Raw genomic sequence first — 18,788 nt, 5'->3', positions numbered from 1 at the left:
AAAGCAACGTGGTGTGAAACAGCCTGCTTCCTCAATTAGCCAAAGCGACTGTGTAAGTGTGTGTCTGCGGTAAGAAGAGGAAGTGGGTTTAACATGGCCGCAATCTTCAATCTTGACCCATTTGTGGCAGTGTATGTGTGTTTGTGCAGTTGAGAAAATGAAAAGAGCTAAAACTCAAACCATATCAATTTTCTTAAAGAATGACAGTATATTCTATCTTTTCCCGCATCATTCTCTCTCTGTTTAGCCTCCAGACTTGATTATGACAGTAACTGATATAATAATGTTTCAGACTCTTTGAAATGTGAAGATAAGAAGGATAAAGCAGTATTAATATCCTGTTAGTGTGCACTGAGGGCCATCAATATGAGCGCTATATGGTTTGAACAGATTTAATGTGGGATGGCTATCATCTCCTCTCTGCCATTACACTTACAGAGGTTGATGCAAATCACAGACACACGTTTCCACACGGAGAAGCATGTGATAGCGCGTGTGGCTGAGAGGAAGAATATCCGGACTGTTGTGATTTAATATAATTAAACAGTGGGTGTCTGATCAGGACGGAAGAGCGATGACAAGAACATGCGCCGTAAGGTCTCATCAGGTCTAGATCACAGAGATGAGAGATGAGTCAGCTTTCATTACACAGAATGACTTCAACACAATGTAACACTAGTGTTTCAGTTGAGGATTTATCACTGTTAAAACATGTTATCTGATCAAGAATGCAGACTAGATACTGCCCTACTTTGTACACTGAAAGAATTCACATCTGGAGATGCATTCATACAACAAAAAGGTGCATTTATTGATAATGCATGTTTAATCCAAAACAGCCAGTGTAAATGCATTTATGAAGGAGGTGCAAGCATGGGACAAAATGGGTCCATTCCAAAACAAAGTGAGAGGCCTTGTTGCCTATTGGTTACATAGTATACCTTCAGATATGGAACTTTATAAGTGGCTGATTTGGAACACCCTATTGGTAACAATCACACAAATAGCACCCTCGAATAAGTGCAATCCCCTAAATAAACATTAAGATAAATAGCACAATTAGATTGAACTTTTTTTGGTGTTAAATTATTTAGAAGTATATAATCATTGCATTTTAGCTGACATTTCTCTCATTTTGTCTGCCTTCTTGGATTTAAGTTTTCACCGAGATTGTAGCAATACCTTCTGTGATTGCTTTTTCCACAATGGATGTATATGATGGATTTAAAAGTTGGCCAAAAAGGTATCTAAGTGGTATCTAGTCTAAAACTCAGCCCTTAAAGTACTTTCAGTGTATTATTTAGCACCTATATAACTCAGAAGTCTTCTTTAAGTTCCTCACAGACACAGGGCTCGACAATAATGACTGCCCGATGGACCGAATACTACATTGAGTTCTCTCTCATGTCTTCTTGCACTAAATTCAGACACAATTATGTCAAAATGCCCGTCTTGGCGAGTATCCTAGTAAACATAGTCGGTTAATGTCTTAAGTGAACGTAAACAGTTGAGAAATAAAGCACATGTGTAATGCTATTTTTGATCCAGGCATTGGGTCTTAAAGTGACAGCAGCCTAATATTCCTGCGGCTGTTTGTTTTGAGGGCAATGGAAAAAAAAAAATCACTCACTGCTCTTGACTGAATAACTTTTATAACTTTAATAAGGAGTAATCTATATTTAATTTATACAGTGAAGAATATGCAGTGTTATTTCACATTTGATTATTTAATTTCTGTAGCTGATAACTACTGTTAGACCTACCTGAAAAACCTAAAAAGCAATGTTTATTTCATTTGAATATTTGTTCTATTGTATTTATTTGTGCTATTGCTCATAAGTTGATTATTTGTTTGTCTTTAATAATATTTTAAATTTATGTTAGTTAGGCTAGTAGTTTTTGCTGTGGTATCAAAACTGGAATCAAGAATTGTGAAATTTGGTGTCATAACCTTAAGGTTGCATGGGTCAAACACAATGTAAACAATAACAATTTTAATTAATTCATTTATTTATTACTTTTTTGTAGTGGGGGTGGGGCCAGTGAAAATTTTGGCAGGGCAAGTAAAAATTTGAACCACTGGCCCAACCAGGCCAGTAGAAAAAAAATCCTTAGCATTGAGCCTTGCATCTGAGAAGTAGGATCGAACTAGAACACGAGAGAACCTAACAGCATCTGCTTTGACTCAACATGGAAAATTACGAACACATACTAAACGCATATAATTCACAAAATTACAGCCTGTTGTGGAGAGACAGGTGGGAGATGCTAACGAGCAGTTAGACAGCTGAAAAACAGAGCAAGCTTATCCAAAAATATGAACAAGACTGTTGGCAGCTGTTTTTGTAAGACTGTCTACCTTATTATAAACTAAAGTCATGTCAAAACTGCAAACAGGATGTAAAAAAAGGAAACACAAAATAATTGATCTCCATTAAAGCCAATACAGACTGGATATTTTCAACAGCCTTGAATGCAAATAAGACTAAAGATGGTAATATAGCAAAGTTCAGTCTATAACGGGACTATAAAATCATCAGATGATGTTGCCAGTCACACAGTGCAAGATCATCCACGATAACATTCAGAATGGTACATTGCCTCTAATGAGACGAGGAAGAAGAGAGGAAGAGGAGGCAGTTAAATGAGGCTCCAGAGAGATCCAACAGAGGACCATCAGTAAAACCGAACCAGTCAAGTATTTCACCACTGCATGTGTAAGATGTTTTACAACTTAAAGTGTTGTCACACTGGATTTTAAGTGTGAAAATGATTTTGAATCCTGCTACAACTTCAATGTTAGTGACAGTAAATTAAAACACCATCTAGTCCAGTTTCCCATGATCAGTATTATTTGAATATAACTGATATCATAGTTTTTAATATTCAATTTAATTTTTATATTTTGCTTTCGTTTAAATTTTGTTGTGTGTTTTGTCATTTATATTCTTTTTTTTTTTTTTAAATATGTCTATATATTTTTTTAATTAATAAGATTATTTGGTTTATAGTTTGTATTACTATATAAGTTTGTATTTAAGTTTCTCATAAAGAAGTCAAACATTTTTGGAATTTTAATGAAGTCAATCTGTGACGTTTATATTCTCAATTGGACAAATGTCTTTCCGCCAAGTGAATTTGCATGTCTCTAATTTGCGTACAGGTTCTTTCACATGAAATGCAAAATTTTGTGTGACCGCAAAATAGTTATCACAAATTCCTGTAGGTACATCAACACAATTCCTCTTACAGAAAACATTGAAGAGCTGTTCCTCAAGGAACATGCAGAAACAAACTAACTTGGAATAACACCAGAATTCTCAATGGCCCGATTAACCTACACAACCTTCTCCAGAACATCTGCCCACATGGAGGAAGAGAAAGAGGAGAAAGAGAGTCAGAAAGCAGAAAGAAGAGGCTAAATCTTTAAGCCAATGCTAAAAGAACATACATCTAAGTACTCATGACTAAAGTAGGACAAATGTGTAAAGATTATGGAATAAGCGTTTCTGCAACAGCTCAATAAATCATAAACTGAAGAGAGAGAGGAGAAATACAGGAAATACTGCCTTGTTTTTAAAATCTTCTCCTCTTCCCTCTGCCTCATTCCTTCTTTATTTTCTATCTCTTCCTGGAAATCCCTTCTTTTCCTCTCCCTCATCCTCTTACCTGATTGTTAAGGACTCTCTCACCTCCTCTCCTTTCTAGATTTCTCTGTTTATCAGACCATAACTGCAACCGCAATCAACTCAACCAGCATTTCAGAGGAGAGAAAGAGAGTGTGTGGAAAATGAGAGATGGAGAAGGCAGAGGAATTACATTTCTCCAACTATGATGTAATCAGGTCACCTAACTGCATCTGACAGGCATGAGAGAGAGAGAGAGAAAGAAAGAGAGAGAGAGCATGAAAGAAAGAAAGAAAGACAAAATGAATAGAATTGAGCAGGACAGTAAAAAACAAAACAGAAGAGAATAAAACAGACTTAGAGAACAGAAAAAAACCCAAAATGACGCAGAATAAAAAAATAGAACATGAGAAGAGAACAAAACAAAAGACAATAGGACATAATAGAACCAAACCAGTTTTGTTATTGTTAACCAAAACTGTTTTTTTCTGTTAATTCAAATAAAGCTGAAATAAAATAATAATTAGATGATAATTTTAAATTTAAACTAGCTGCCTTGGCAAGTAACTGAAATAAAAATAGACATTAAAAATAACATTTTAAGTAAGCTATGAGGTACGAGAGGCTGTGCTGTATCGTGAATAAGTCACGGCTGAAGGGCGTTGTCAATAAATCTAGGGATGCACGATATATCGGCATCAGCCAAAATATGTTCATTTTTAATGTTAACGTTATCGGCCCGATGAGAAAATGTGGCCGATATATTAAAGCCAATAAATAATGGATTATTTCCAATAGCTGAGACACTTCAGATGCATTAATAGTGACTTTTGTTTTTGCAATCAGGATCTCAAAAATTATATAGCCTAGAAATTTGGATTTAGATTTATCGGCTTTCAAATATAAAGAATTATCAGTTATCGGTATCGGCCAAAATTTTCATCTTGGTGCATCTCTAATAAATACTACAATGACATAAAAAAATAAAGAATAGAACAGACAGAGGGAATACAATAAAAATAGAATAGAATAAAACAAAAAACAGAATAGAATATTACATGACAGAACAAGACAGAGGAGTAGAAATGTGTAGAAATGTATTCTTCATGTGTTCAGTGACTGAGATTACCTCGTGATTAGGGATTTCCTGAGAAAGTTCATATGAGTGTGAGTGTTGAGGAAGTTGTGCTATGTTCTGTTTATATTGAGGTCTGAGCAGGGCTGATGGGGCATGGGAGACAGACAGTGCTGTTATGGAAACTGAACTCATCCTGAGAGAAGATGTTTGCGTTCTGATTTATGGAGTGTATTTTGGGCAGGAGGGGGTCGCTGTATGCGTGATTTGAGAAGCTGCTGGTTTGTGTCGTTATGGGAACCAAAACCTGCCAGACTGACTATTAGTGGTACTGATGTTTAAAAGACACTTGGGAGACCGACATATGCATACACATATGATTGAGTTCAGGTCAGAGTGACCTAATCTCAGAGTCTCTTTGGCCATGAAATCTGAGATGGGCATAAAGGAGTCATATTACACATACACACAGAGCAAACATTCAAACTCATACATGCACAGGCCGATAAAGATCCACCTATTTCCACAAGACATTAATTATGTCTCAGAGGAACAATGAGGATTTCCCTTCCCAGACAAACGAGAGGAAACCTCAGGCCTTGCCACAAAAACATGCACTAAAACTTCACACCTATACATATAATATTAATACTACTTTGATATTTCTGCACTAATACTGGACATTGTGCTGGTGAAGCATCATAAAGTCAAGCATAATCAATTATCTCAACAATACACTTCCAAACCTACAATATCACATTTGGGTCATGTTGTACCATTATCTGCATTGTTGTAAAAACACATTGTTGGGTCTTACCTGGACCAGGAGCTCCAATTTCCTGTCATCCAGGAGGTGGACCTGACATCTCCGCCCTTCCGTCATCTGTTGTGGAGGGAGAGACAGAGAGATTAATGAAAGCACATTCACAGCAGGGTGAAATCAACTGTAAATACTAGGTCATGGTGACATGACAAAAATAGAAACTCTCCTTACACACATGCAGCGCGATTCCCAATCAAGCAGCAGAATTCAATCTCTTTCACTCCCACACACATGCACACACATTTAAAGTGAATTATCGCACACTTCAGCGATGATGCTGAGTAGCTTGAATTTTTTTGTAGGATGTCATAGGTCTTGTTTGATTTAGCCCCTTCTAGTTCTTAAAACATACAGTTTAGGCAACCACCAATCACCAAAAACCACAACTTGGCAACCACCAATCTTTACGAATCAAGTATTGTAAAAAATAAATGAATTAATCAACAAGCAAGAGGCATCTTGTAGCCTATCACAGAGAACATGCAGACTTTTATAGCTGGTCAGAGATGAGATAATGACTACTAATTTACAAATAGTGATGTTTTAATGTTCTGCACATTGCAATTTGTTTTACTGACATACAAGCAACCACTGTTTATTTTGTTTTTACATGTTATTTAGGGTCAAGTTTATCTGAAACAGCTGATACAACAAATACTATAAAACACTTGGGGAAAAATGGGAGTAACATTTACAGAAAATATCACTTTTGTATAAAAGTCACTAGTTAAAACCAATAGTTACACTTTATTTTAAGGTGTCAGTATTACAGTGTAGTTATACATTTAAGTACAGAGTAATAATAATGAACTACATGTACTAACTATAGGGTTAGGATGAGGTTTGGTTTAGAGTTAATTGCATGTAATTACCCACAATTTATAGTTATCACTACAGTAACTACATGTGACGTGTAACAATGTAACGTGTTACCAAACTAACATTCTAAAGATTATTTCACAAACAAAAAGAATAAACAGTTCTGCTCGTGAATATCTAGCTTAATAGCTTCTAAGTGCCTCAAACAGACTAGACAAATCAGGACTAATCTAGTCACAAATGTAAACTCTGCAACTTTGGCAATTAAAGGAATAGTTCACATAAAATTGCTAATTCTATCATAATTTATGTTGTTCTAAATCTGCATGACTTTTTCTTCAGTGGAACACAATAGATGATTTATGAAAAATATCCATATAGTAAATGTCAATAAGGTCCAATGTTGTACAAAAACAGTCTTGAAAGTAAGAACATTCTTTTTCCGTGTGTGTGTGTGTTCTGCAGAAGAAAGAAAATCATACAGATTTGGAAAAATTGGCAAAATATAGCCTACATTTTTGGGTGAACTATCCATTTTAACAAATGCATACGCAACTCAAAACTGCAGTTAACTACATAAAGTCACTTTGTATTGTTTCTACGGTATGACTATACACATCAGACATAAGCTTCTATCTAGAGATCAGGGCTTACAGCTGCTGTGAAATATCTGTGTTAATACAAAACACCCCTCAACCATGGCTAATTTGTGAAAGAGGGATCGTGCCATGTCAGTCCGTATAGATACCTGCACCAGTGCACAATCTGATTAGTGCTTTGATTGCCATCTGTCATGGCGGGGAATGTCTTTTTTTTTATCAAAGCCAGAAAGGACTGCTCATAATTAATATTAAATTAAGTCTGCACTGCAGGAAAAAACAAACAGGCTAACATCACAGTTTCCTCCAGGCTAAAATGAGAGTGTGCAGTGCATTCAGAAGTCCCGTGATAACCATTGACCAGATGCACTCAACCTATGAAACATGTTTAGAGTTACTATCGCCTGCACACTCCTATCGTTTGATCTCAAATCACTGCTTGCTCCCACTCACTTTCCATTCAGTCTCACGCACGATTTTTCTGAGTGTTTACTTAAGATTGCTGCTTCTGTGCCAAGCCCGTATAGTAAACATCCCATTACGAGCAGGTGGACGGACACATCTGTGAGGAACAGAGTCTGACTAACAGCCATGTCATCGCTTGAGTTATATGGCCTTTAGGATTGAGCTGGTTGGACAACTCGAATACAAAGAACTAAAGTGCAACCAGATACTCCCATTGTTCTTTTCCCTTCAAGAGAGCTTTTCATTTTCTGTTTATTTTCTCTTTAAGGAAAAAATGTTTCCAAGGAATCTGAGAGTTGGTGAATGTGATACTAACAGTGGCGGTAGTTCACATCCATCAGCGGACTTTCCGTCCGGTTCCTGTTTATACATCCTTTATGGATAGACGAGTCAGAAAGGCAGTAGTGCACTGACTCACTCTAGTGTGCTATATCTCGCTCTTATTCTATCTCTCCATGCTTTCCAGCTCTCATCCACCCCCTCTGCCTCTATATGTAGGCCAGGTTAAAAGGAATGTGGAGAAAACGGAAGAATACAAGACGTTTCTTAAGCTTTTCAGCGTGGTGGTGTACGTAAGGACATCAGAATGGGAACATGTGGAGTGTTCTGCCTGCCATCAGGAAGCTCCGTCCCTGAGGAACACTAACAATGAGGCTGTTAAAAGCAGCATGGCTCACATTTCCTCCACGCACACGTGGGGGGAAAAGACTGGAGGAGGGGAGTCACAGGACTAGAAACACATCCTTTCTTCCTCTTCTCCTCAGCAGAGCTACAGACTACACAACCACGTGACTGACCACATGATTGATATTGTGTGTCCGAACAGACTGGTGTGAGTTTGTTGTTGGCCTGTGAAGATGTGTGTTTACAGGGGGGCTCGGCTTGATGAATTTCTCTTGGTTGTGCTAACATTGAAGCTAACTCAACAGCATAGAAACTCTAGCTCCTAAAAACTGATATCCTGTCTTCAGAATAACATACCCTTAGGCAACATCTGTATTCTTATCCTTCAGTAGATCACATTTCCATATTATAAAGACAAACCTAAATCAATATGAACTGGCTCACCTGAATGGTCCAGTCTTTATTTTTGTTTTTCTTTTTTTAATTGTATAATTCCTTCCCTGGAGCAGCACATGATCCAATTAGGTCTAACTTTTAGGATACTGAATAAAAATGGTAGCATAATCGATCCAAACTACAGCAGCACCATTAAAACCATATATCTACTCCAGTTTAGGTATGGGTATCATTGATGGTTGCCTAATCTACTAGTTGTCCAAAAACCAAATAGATCCTTTTGAAAGCATCTTTATGTAAACCCCACCTAAGAAACACATTTGATTGAGTTCAGTTAAACCAAAACCGTGTGTGTGAAAAAAATGTTGAGGAAAAAAATGTGTGTGTGTGTGTGTAAAATGTAGGCTATATATATATGTGCATACATATACTGTGTATATATAAACACTCGATCCTTCCTCAAAGTTCGATATCTTTGTAGATATACTACCATAATTAAACATAAGCATGGAATGGATTTAAACAAAGTTAAACAGCACTACACATATTGGCAGCTAAAACCATATTCAATTTAGCCAAAACATTTAATAAACAAACATAGTTGTGGGATGTGTAAATGATGGCTGTTCCAATTTTAAGGGGATCTCTGAAGCTTTCTGAGAGCACAGGTTCCATGTGGGCCTGCTCATTGCAAAAGCAAAACATGCAGATCCCACAAGCAAGAGTTTGCGGCATCTGATATTGGGCTGACTTTCCAATCTTAAAGGTTAAACTTCATTACCGACCTTGCGGTAGCCCAAAGGCACCACATTTTTGTTACATCACCATATTAAACCTCTTAAGGTTGGAGTCAGGCTTGATAGGAACACTTCCCACCACACAATAGGAGATTAAAAACCTGAGGCTTTGAATAGAGCAAACAGCACATCCCTAAAGCCTGAAGCTCAAGATGTCAAACCTCCGCTCCACTAAATGAGAACACTTCTCACTGGGGTGTATCTGGAGGGGGAGGTGAACAGCTCTCAACCACAATGTCAGAATCTAACAATCAGGTGCTGGGAATTGTGTGTTTGTAGTAGTGTGTTTGTGTGCTGCGTCTGGTGTGTGGTTACAAAATGCCTCGCCTGTAATCACTGAACGGTGAGTCACTGCTTTCTCAGCTGAACTCGGCACACTACACTCACACTGCCCTACGAACCTGTGATGTCATTAAAATCGCATAGTACAGACATTTCAGTCAGTGTAATATTTGTAAATCATTGTCATTCTTTTATAGATGATGAAAGTAGTGCTTGCACAATTAATCTAAATGAAAACGAATATGGATTGGTGCGGCTTAATTAAATATGCACTGTGTGTTTCAAAGTGAAGTATGGCACTTTGTTCTTTTACACACGAGCAGCTCATAATCCACTGCCTAGTGTCTCGTCACAGTAAATACTGCTTTGCACAAACTCATCTCTGCATCTTCCCTGAGTTTGAGTTGCTTATAAAGTGCATTTGGGAAAGTAACATGCCAACTATCTTCCCAAACTTGTAACGAGAACTTTAGAAGCAATTATAAACTGTTCTCAACAAAATATAAGCTTTAAAGTTTCTCTGTGGTTTTATCCCAAAATAAAAGCTTGATAGTTTAACATTCGAAATTGAATGACAGCCTTGAATACTTAACTTAAACTATTATTGTTAATTTTTTTATATACACAATTTTTTTATTTTTGCAGTGAAATATTACAATAGTAATATTTATTATTTTTTTATATTTTATTTAATAATAATCATTATCATCATAAATATTTATATTTTATAATATGTATTTATTAATTATTAATTATTATTAGCAGCCCTACAATGAATCAAGCACAGCCAACCTGGAGCTTTCAAACAAAAAATATATATATTTTTTATCATAGCTGTAATTTTTATTTTAAAAAAGCACAATTAGATTCCCCAAACCATGCAGTCCTAATATAAAAGTGCAGTTACTCTGATGCACACTGCAGAGGAGACGATTATAGTATAATATAATCTGATCCGATGATAAACCCACTCTCTGGTGCAGATTTAAGACTGACCCTGATGCCCTGTTTAGGGTTTCATTGCGGTTTATCCGTACTAAATCCTAAGCTACATGTTAGCTTCACATTCACTCTCACCGAGCAGTACGATGTGTAGAAGATAGAGATTTAAGAGCATTTGAATTAGTGAACATCCAATTCAGATCATATCAGACACAGATATTAAACATGATAGGAGGTGGCTGATGTCCTTGTGATAGCACAGGCCATCAGACACACACAACCCCATGCACACAGCAAGTTTTCCCCTTAATGCACATTGACAACAAAATGACAGTGCACCACATTGACCACACATGCACATGGGCACCACAAAGGCAGAATAATCAATGTTCATCACAAATTCGGGTATAAATTAAGTCTCATGGTGCAGACTGACCAATGATAAAAGTCTAGCCGACTGCAGGTCTGGTTTTCATGCCTGACCATGTGTGCTAGAGTACATCAGCCTGCTGACACTGCCGCCCTGCAGTGCAGACATCACAGGGTGAGCAGCATAAAAAAAGACATCCGTCACCCTGAGCCGGCAGGACCACAGCTGCCTAGATAGGCACAGCCCAGTCTGCTTTGTTTACAGACAGACCCCAATCACAGGCTGTTCCCCAAAACCCAATGGGCTGCTATCTAGATTCCAGACAGTATGTTAAAGGGCATGCATGATGCCTAAAATGAGAAGCTCACATCTCCGCAGAGATGAGGATGTCTGATGTCATAGGACATTATACTAAATCAAAGTGGAATGAATCTTTGAAGACCAAAAATGCTCTACTGAGGTGTCCATTTTTGGGTACATGCACCAAATGCTATCTACTAGGCAGTTCACATCTCATCGGTCTTTTGGCAGCTGTCATGGGAAACTGCAACAAAAACGAATTAAGTGAAACACATGAAGTCAGAAGTCAAAAGTTTTTGAGAGACAGCCCAAATCAACATCTATCTATCTATCTATCTATCTATCTATCTATCTATCTATCTATCCTATTAATGCTGATGGTAATCTCATTTAAAAGCCCTAAAACAGCATTTTTCATTAGGTCTTGAGACAGCACAATCTTTTCTATGAGGCTGTCGTAGGACATTTCGGGTAACGTTAAATCTAATAAAGCAAGACTTAACACAGCTACATTGTTCAAGGATTTTAAGGATATGACCGTGATGGTCACATGCATGCAATCCTTTTAAGTTCCTGTCACTATCCACAGCAAATCTGATCAAATTCAGCTGTCTGCACAGGTTAATAGCCTTGGAAAAATGGATGAATGAGTCTGAATGGGCAGTAATGGTGACCAAGCAAAGCAGATAAGCTAGCAAGTTTAGTATACAAACTCCTTAAAACGCAACATTATTCGTTTCTAAAAAATGACCTTAAGGATGATGTTCGTCAAAATAGATCAACATTATGAGAAAACGATGCAGTATTTCTCACATAATATGCCTGTTTCTGAGATAAATGGTTAGCAGGCTAGCTGCATTACATTCAGTTTACACTCTCAGCCTTTTCACCTCAAAAAATCTGATTTTAAAGATGATATCCTCCGTGTATGGTCACAAATCAGTGCTCTATCGTGTGTTTTAATCAGTAATCGGAAAATAATTGAAGTATATATGTGTAGTTAAGTAAAAAACATCACGTATTTCACGCATCCATCCTTCAGACTGACTGAATTGGGAAGCGCGAGACCAGCGCAAAACAAGCGCGAGACGTGCGCGCGATTTACCTTGCTGGAAATCCTTTACGCTCCCGCGTTCATGAATTCCTCACCGAAATAAGAAATAAATGTTCTCTAACAACAACAGCAGTAATCCAGATGGTTTAAGTCCGAAGAGAAAACGTTCACACGCCGGCCTAAATCATCTTCGAAGTCAGCATCATCCATGTCGTTGTTGAGATCCCCGGTGAAGCTGCACAGGCGGAGCGGAGCGGACTGACAGCGGCAGTGCCAGCATATCCCATCCCATCCCTCTCCGCTCTCAACGCGCTGTTTCACAGGGACCGCTGGCCTGCGTCCAGCAAGCAGATCCGCACAACACTATTCACATACACACTCACAGTTCCTCCACAGCAAACCCCAACCCCTCCTCCTCCTCATCCTCCTCTTGCTGCTGCTCTTCCTCCGCCTTTCCCCCGTGACACCGCGGAGCGGCTGTGATCCACAGCAAAACGCGACGCACACACTAAACAGTTCAGCCTGACATTACCATCAGTTTACACCAGTCTTGTTTTTGTTGCTTTTGTTGTTAACAAAAAACTAGTAAGTGCAATTTTCATTAATCGAAAGGAATCTGAAATAAAATTAAATAAAATATAAAAAAACTTTTTTTTAAATAAACAACAAAAAAACAGAAATTTTAGAACTGGAATTAGAATCAGAACTGGCAACTAACTGAAATAAGTTGAAGTTATATATATATATAACTCTGAGAGATTGGCATGATAATAGAGCTGGTAAGTCCCGCCCATCCGTAAAACCCCAAGTGGACCTCTAGATTGAAAAATCGTCAATGCAAGTGAATGGGAGAAAATAATTATTTTCTGGTCCCGTTTGAATTGTGCCATGAATGTGAACATATGTTGTCTGTGAATTTTTAATATAATTTTTCATGTTACGAGTTTGACAGTATATGGTACGATTCTTTGTCTAGCAGTTGTGGAAAAGACATAGGCCTAACGAGAAAGACTACATGTCGCCTATGTGACGTCACCCCATAACACATTTCCCTCCACTTGTCAAATCACGGTGCTAATGCTGCGATAATCTATGGAGACAGATCGAGATGCCTGTGTGTTTTGTACCCAAATGTCACCATTCAAACCAAATGGGCTGTTCTTTCTTCAGATTCGCGTCGAAAGCAGCGAAGAGTTGTAGTCCACAAAGTGCTCTCACACAAAGTCTAACCGTATCAAACTTCTACCCGCTAAATTGTAGCATTCTTTACACGAAAAGTTATATAAAAAATTCACAGACAACATATGTTCACATTCATGGCAAAATTCAAACGGGACCAGAACATAATTATTTTCTCCCATTCACTTGCATTGACGATTTTTCAACCTAGAGGTCCAGGGGGATTAGCGGAAGGGGCGGGACTTACCAGCTCTATAGAGATTGGCAATGTTAATGTATGTATTTGGTCTTGGTGGAATAGATCTGCTGCTGCTGCTGTAGAGCAAGTACCAAGACTTGCTACTGCCAATACATTCGCAGACATTACTGTGAGCAAGACATGCTGCTGCACATTATGTAACATACATGAAATAAACCCCCATAGCAGATCTATACAGGTGGAGCTGGGGGAGGTGAAGGGTTTCTGAAAGCGCACTTGACTGCTAACAGCAAACTACAAGTATTTGAATGTTGAGCAATGTAGATAATAATGTGATCGCTACCAAGTGAGTTATAAGGACCTAAGGATCTAGAGTTTCATGCCAGAACTATAGGTAGGCCTATATATAAACAGTACCATGGTAACATCCAAAAAGCATGGTAATAGCATGGTACTTTTTGGTATTTCTTTATAGGCTATCACCACAATACAATCGGATATCCTGTCCGTCATGCTACTGCAATACTTTTTGTAAGGGTAAAAAAATACTAAATGGTTTGTGGATGTACTATGGTAATGGCATGTTTTGTTTTGCTTTTGACAATGTACCCAGCAATACCATCATGTTCATTGAAATTCTTTGGGGTATAGTGCAAAATACTGTCCATGGTATACTGTATGAATACGGTAACCATTGAGTACCATGGTAAATATCAAAGTACCACAGGATTACCATCTGATACTATGACTGTCAGGAATTTTCTGCACTGTGGAAAAAAGTCCTGGTTGTGTGTGTGTGTGTTGATGCTGACCAATGACTAACAGACCCACATCTGGATTTGCAGTAGAAACGCAGAAACATTTGGGAATGGGTTGCACTCACTTTGCCTCTGCCTGACTTTCTTCCGCCCCCTCCGTTTCTAATTCAGATTTCCTTTCCCATTTAGTTTGGCCAGGGTAAATGAAAAAGGGGGGAAAGGAGAGAGTAACGTTTGAAAGATGCTTTTCAAACTGAACCGACTGTTAGAGGGAGCTGATTTGTGTGAAATCCTTCACACAGACGTCTAACGGTCGTTTCACCGCAAAGTCAACATCGCAGAGGACTCAATGAAAACTTTTACAAAAACTGGAAGGTGTTCTTCTTGTAAGGGTCATAGCCTGCATGCATAAATTCTGCATAACGATTCACAAGAGCTATTTCTATAATTCTCAGAAAAATGAAGGGTAACACTTTACACAAAGGTTTAATTTGTAAACATTAGTTAAATATATGAAAAATACTTATATAGCATTTATAAATCTTAGTGAAAGTAATTTTAACATTTACTAATGCAATATCTAGCAATAAAGATTTGATTTTATTATTAACTAATGTTAACAAAGATGCATAAATATATTGTATCAAATGTATTGCACATTGTTAGTTCATGTTAATGCATTAATAACGTTAACAATTGGAACCTAAATTGTAAAATGACAAAAAGAAAATGATGTGTTCTTTGTGTGTCACTTTACATTTCATATTTTAAAAAGTTAATTCAGAGACATTTTTATCACTATGTAGAAGTAATTCAGCTTCTGTGGAAATGTTGTGCAATTAATTCACTCTGGTTGGTCTTACGTCTTTAGAAACACTACAAAAGCAAAGACAAAATAATAGAAGGAAGCAATTTCTGTATCATTCAACATTTTTAAATGACATTTCCTTCACTCACAAACTAAACACAACATGTAAAAGCTCTTATGACTAAACAAGAGCATTAATAGTTATGTGTTATCAGTTCATTAACGCTTACCAGTAATTTAGGTAAGCATTGTTTAGTTAATGATTTACAAAGTGACCTTTAAACCACAAGACTAAAAAGAGCGCAATTTTAACCATTTAGTGTGCCAAACTACAGCAAGGTGCATATAGGGCCCCCGGACAACCAGGGGGCGCCCCTTGCTCTCAAAGATTATTTAAGTAGCATATCATTATGTAAACAACTTTAGTGGTATTAGCTGTCAACGAAAATTTGGATTTAATTTGACTTGTTCTAGCATGTGTTTCAAATGGTTTTCCTTTACATATTTATATACTTTTTTTCATAAAGTGCAATTTGTTGCCAGTGCATACGGAATACCATTGTCATTAGTACTAATGTTTATTGATATTAAACTCACTGTATGTTGTTTGTTTACAGTGAAACTGCTCTGGGGTTGGGGGTTGGGTAATTTCGACAGAGGCCCCTTCACAAAGTTTTGCTTAGGGCCCCTAGAAGTGTATGAACGGCACTGCCAAGGCATTCTGTCTTACAATGATACAGCACAGAATTTCCACAGCCCTTGCTTTAACGATTTTAAGCCTTGCTTTAAAACGCACTTGAACTATGGAGTGAAACACTGCACTGAGGGTCAGGATTTTCCATCTCTCTTCTTCACTCTCTCACGCATACTCATGGGAGGGCCTTTGAAAAGTAATTGAAAAACACTCTAAACATAATGCAATTAGGCTGCAGGCTTACATTTCATTATTATCCGACTGCTGGTGATAACGCCATCAATAAACAAACACAAGTATCTGAAGTCAATCGAATCTCAGTGTGTTTGTTGAATTTGATGACAGTCCGATCATTCATATTTGATTTAAATCGTTATTGAGGTCATAACGATTTAAAGGTGGTGCAAGGTAAGCGAGTCACATCATCCCGGCTGTTTGTACCGCTGTTGATTTTGGACTCCCAGCCACAGCGGAAACACTACTGTCCAATTTAAACAGTCCCTCATGATCTCTCTGCGCTCTCTAATACATATTTTAACTTCATTTATTGGCTTCTTCCTCTGGGCACAGGTCCCAACAGTGTCACAAGAGCTCGTTGTTTAAAACAGGCAGTGTGTGTGAGTGTGTGTATTTCTTTGCGTGGATGGAGGTGAACATTTGTACAAAAGGAAACCCTTGATACTGTGGGGGCGTTTCGGAATAAATGAGAATGTCCAGGCTCACACGACTGTGACTGGGGAGAGAGAAGGTCTAAAATAAACTTCTGAAAGACCAAGCACAGCTATGTCTGCCAGACCAAAGCGCACAATTTGTTTAATACGTACCGTCTTTTGTGTCTAAATCGGCCAGAAGAGTACAAGAGGAAGAGATTGCGATGTTCTCTGAGAAAATGAAAGGCTGAAATTTCCTCAAAACGAATAAAAATATGGGAAACCGACCTCTCTTGCCGTCTCTATACAGGAAATGTGGTTCTGGTTAGGAGTCTAAGAGTTTGGTTATTTTTGTCTCACTGCCTCAGGCTCAGAGACAAAGCGGGGTGTATGTGTGTGTATATATCGAGGGGTTTGTTATTTTTTCGGAAGGCGGTCACACGGGTTCACCCTTCAACTTCTGCGGACATAAGGACAGGTTGTATGGCTGACATAAACTAAATTGGATAGAGGAAGGATTGAATGCTATTTGTGTGTGTGTGTGTGTATACGTGTAGTGAGGTTGCAGCTGTGGCATATAATGTCTGAACTAGATGTAAACAATGCTGACCTATAATTGAAGCAAGATGTAGTTCCCTGCTGCTCACACACACACAGACTTTCATTTTTGTCACTTTATTAATCGTGCGCTTTGTATTCATCAAAGAATCCTAAAAAATGTATCACAGTTTCCACAAAAATATTAAGTAGCATCACTGTTTTCAATATGGATAATATTCAGAAATGTTTCTTGAGCACCAAATAATTATATTAGAATGATTTCTGAAGGATCATGTGACACTGAAGACTGGAGTGATGTTGCTGAAAATTAGGAAGAAGAAAGTGACACAGTAAACAACAATGGATGACATCAGATCTTGTTCTTGCTTCTCTGCATGTGGCTGTCACAAGACAAAAAAACATTGTGTTGCAACAGTATTGTTTCAACTGTATTAAAAAAATGGCGCCTCTTGTGTTGTCATCCCCCTTGTTGCACGCTCAAGTGACGATTCTCTGTCAAACAATCAACGTTCTGCAGTGAGTCCAACTCCACCCTTAAGGTACCGGACTACTGTGCTAGGTACCCCAACGGAAGGGTCCCAAAAAAGTGGTACGGTACGGTTCAGTATTTTGGTACCATTCACAATTTTTGACAATAGAAATGGAAATAATTGTGTATCATACTGTACGGTACTGTTTAGTCATTCATTATTTGCCACAGTCCCTGATTTGTGTCTCACCTGTACCCTGTTCCATTGATTATCATCCTCTATGTATTTAAGCCTTCTGTCTTCGTTTGTTCTGCATCATGCATCTCTTCCTTTGGATTATCAATACAAGCCACCCTTGACAGTTAGGCCTGGTTTCACAGACAGGGCTTAGACTAATCCAGGATTAGACTACACTTAGTTCAGTTAGGACATTTAAGTAGTTTTTTATAAACGTGCCTTATAAAAAACATTACTGGTGTGCATCTTGAGAAAAAAAAAAAAAATGGCACTAACATTTGAACTGTTTTCAGTAAAAACAGCTCAAACATGGATTTTAGTCTGGGACTAGCTTAAGCCTTGTCTGTCAAATCGGGGGTTAGTTAAACTTCAGAGACTTTATTTGTTCACTCGCAAATGGAAATTCGCTCATCATTTACTCTCCCTCATTTTGCTCCTTTCTTTCTTCTGTGGAAAGTTTACACTGACTGCACTTTCACATACAACAAAAGCATAAATACAGGCCATAAATCTCCCGTGTGTTTCATGGTACAGTCATAAAATTTCCTTTCCATAAAATAGATTCTTATATGTGCCATGTTGTCATCATCTTCTGCTCAGGGGCTGGGGGTGGACAAGCCACAGGGCTTTGGTGGGGTTCGGTGTTTAGGGTGTAGGATGTTGGCTGTGGGTGGAGGTTTTTTTAATGAATAATCTTAGTGGTTACAAACCTCCTTTAAATCACATCAAAGATCCCCCACAGTCTCTGCAATGAGCCCTGTGTTGATACTGAATTTGTGTAATTCTATATGGAGAGTCTTTACAGATTCAGGTGTGAGTGAGGTTAACAGCAGATATTTATGGTATTTTCTTCATGGGAAAGTCGTAGATGTATTAGCTGCGGGTCATAAAAGAGTTTAGATCTTTAAAGAGATAAATGAACTAATTGTGCATTGTAAAATAGTTATTCAAATAACATTTTTGGGATGGACACCAAAGCATCTGTGTATTTACAGCGGTGTATGCTATTAGACAACTGAGGATCATAACTGCACTCAGATGTATGTAAGAATGTTATTGA

The 18,788-nt window shown here is 37.9% G+C and overlaps 1 protein-coding gene across 13 annotated transcripts in view; it reads right to left on the bottom strand.

Annotated features, from left to right (window-relative positions):
- The window catches only part of frmd4a (FERM domain containing 4A), a 173,201-nt gene that overhangs the window by 44,460 nt on the left and 109,953 nt on the right, over positions 1-18,788 (bottom strand). For 11 of the 13 annotated variants that reach the window (XM_079874788.1, XM_079874799.1, XM_079874798.1 and 8 more), the window contains one exon: positions 5,519-5,584. In XM_079874788.1, coding sequence (XP_079730914.1) covers positions 5,519-5,584 — 66 coding nt within the window. Of the gene's footprint in view, positions 1-5,518; positions 5,585-12,223; positions 12,627-18,788 lie in introns of those variants that run through there. The other 2 variants (XM_079874789.1, XM_079874787.1) reach the window with 2 other exon arrangements.

Source organism: Squalius cephalus (genome assembly GCF_949319135.1).
Source record: "Squalius cephalus genome assembly, chromosome: 6".
NCBI classification, from domain to species: Eukaryota; Metazoa; Chordata; class Actinopteri; order Cypriniformes; family Leuciscidae; genus Squalius; species Squalius cephalus.
The sequence above is the reverse complement of the archived record's forward strand: the minus strand, read 5'-3'. Positions and strand labels throughout refer to the sequence as shown.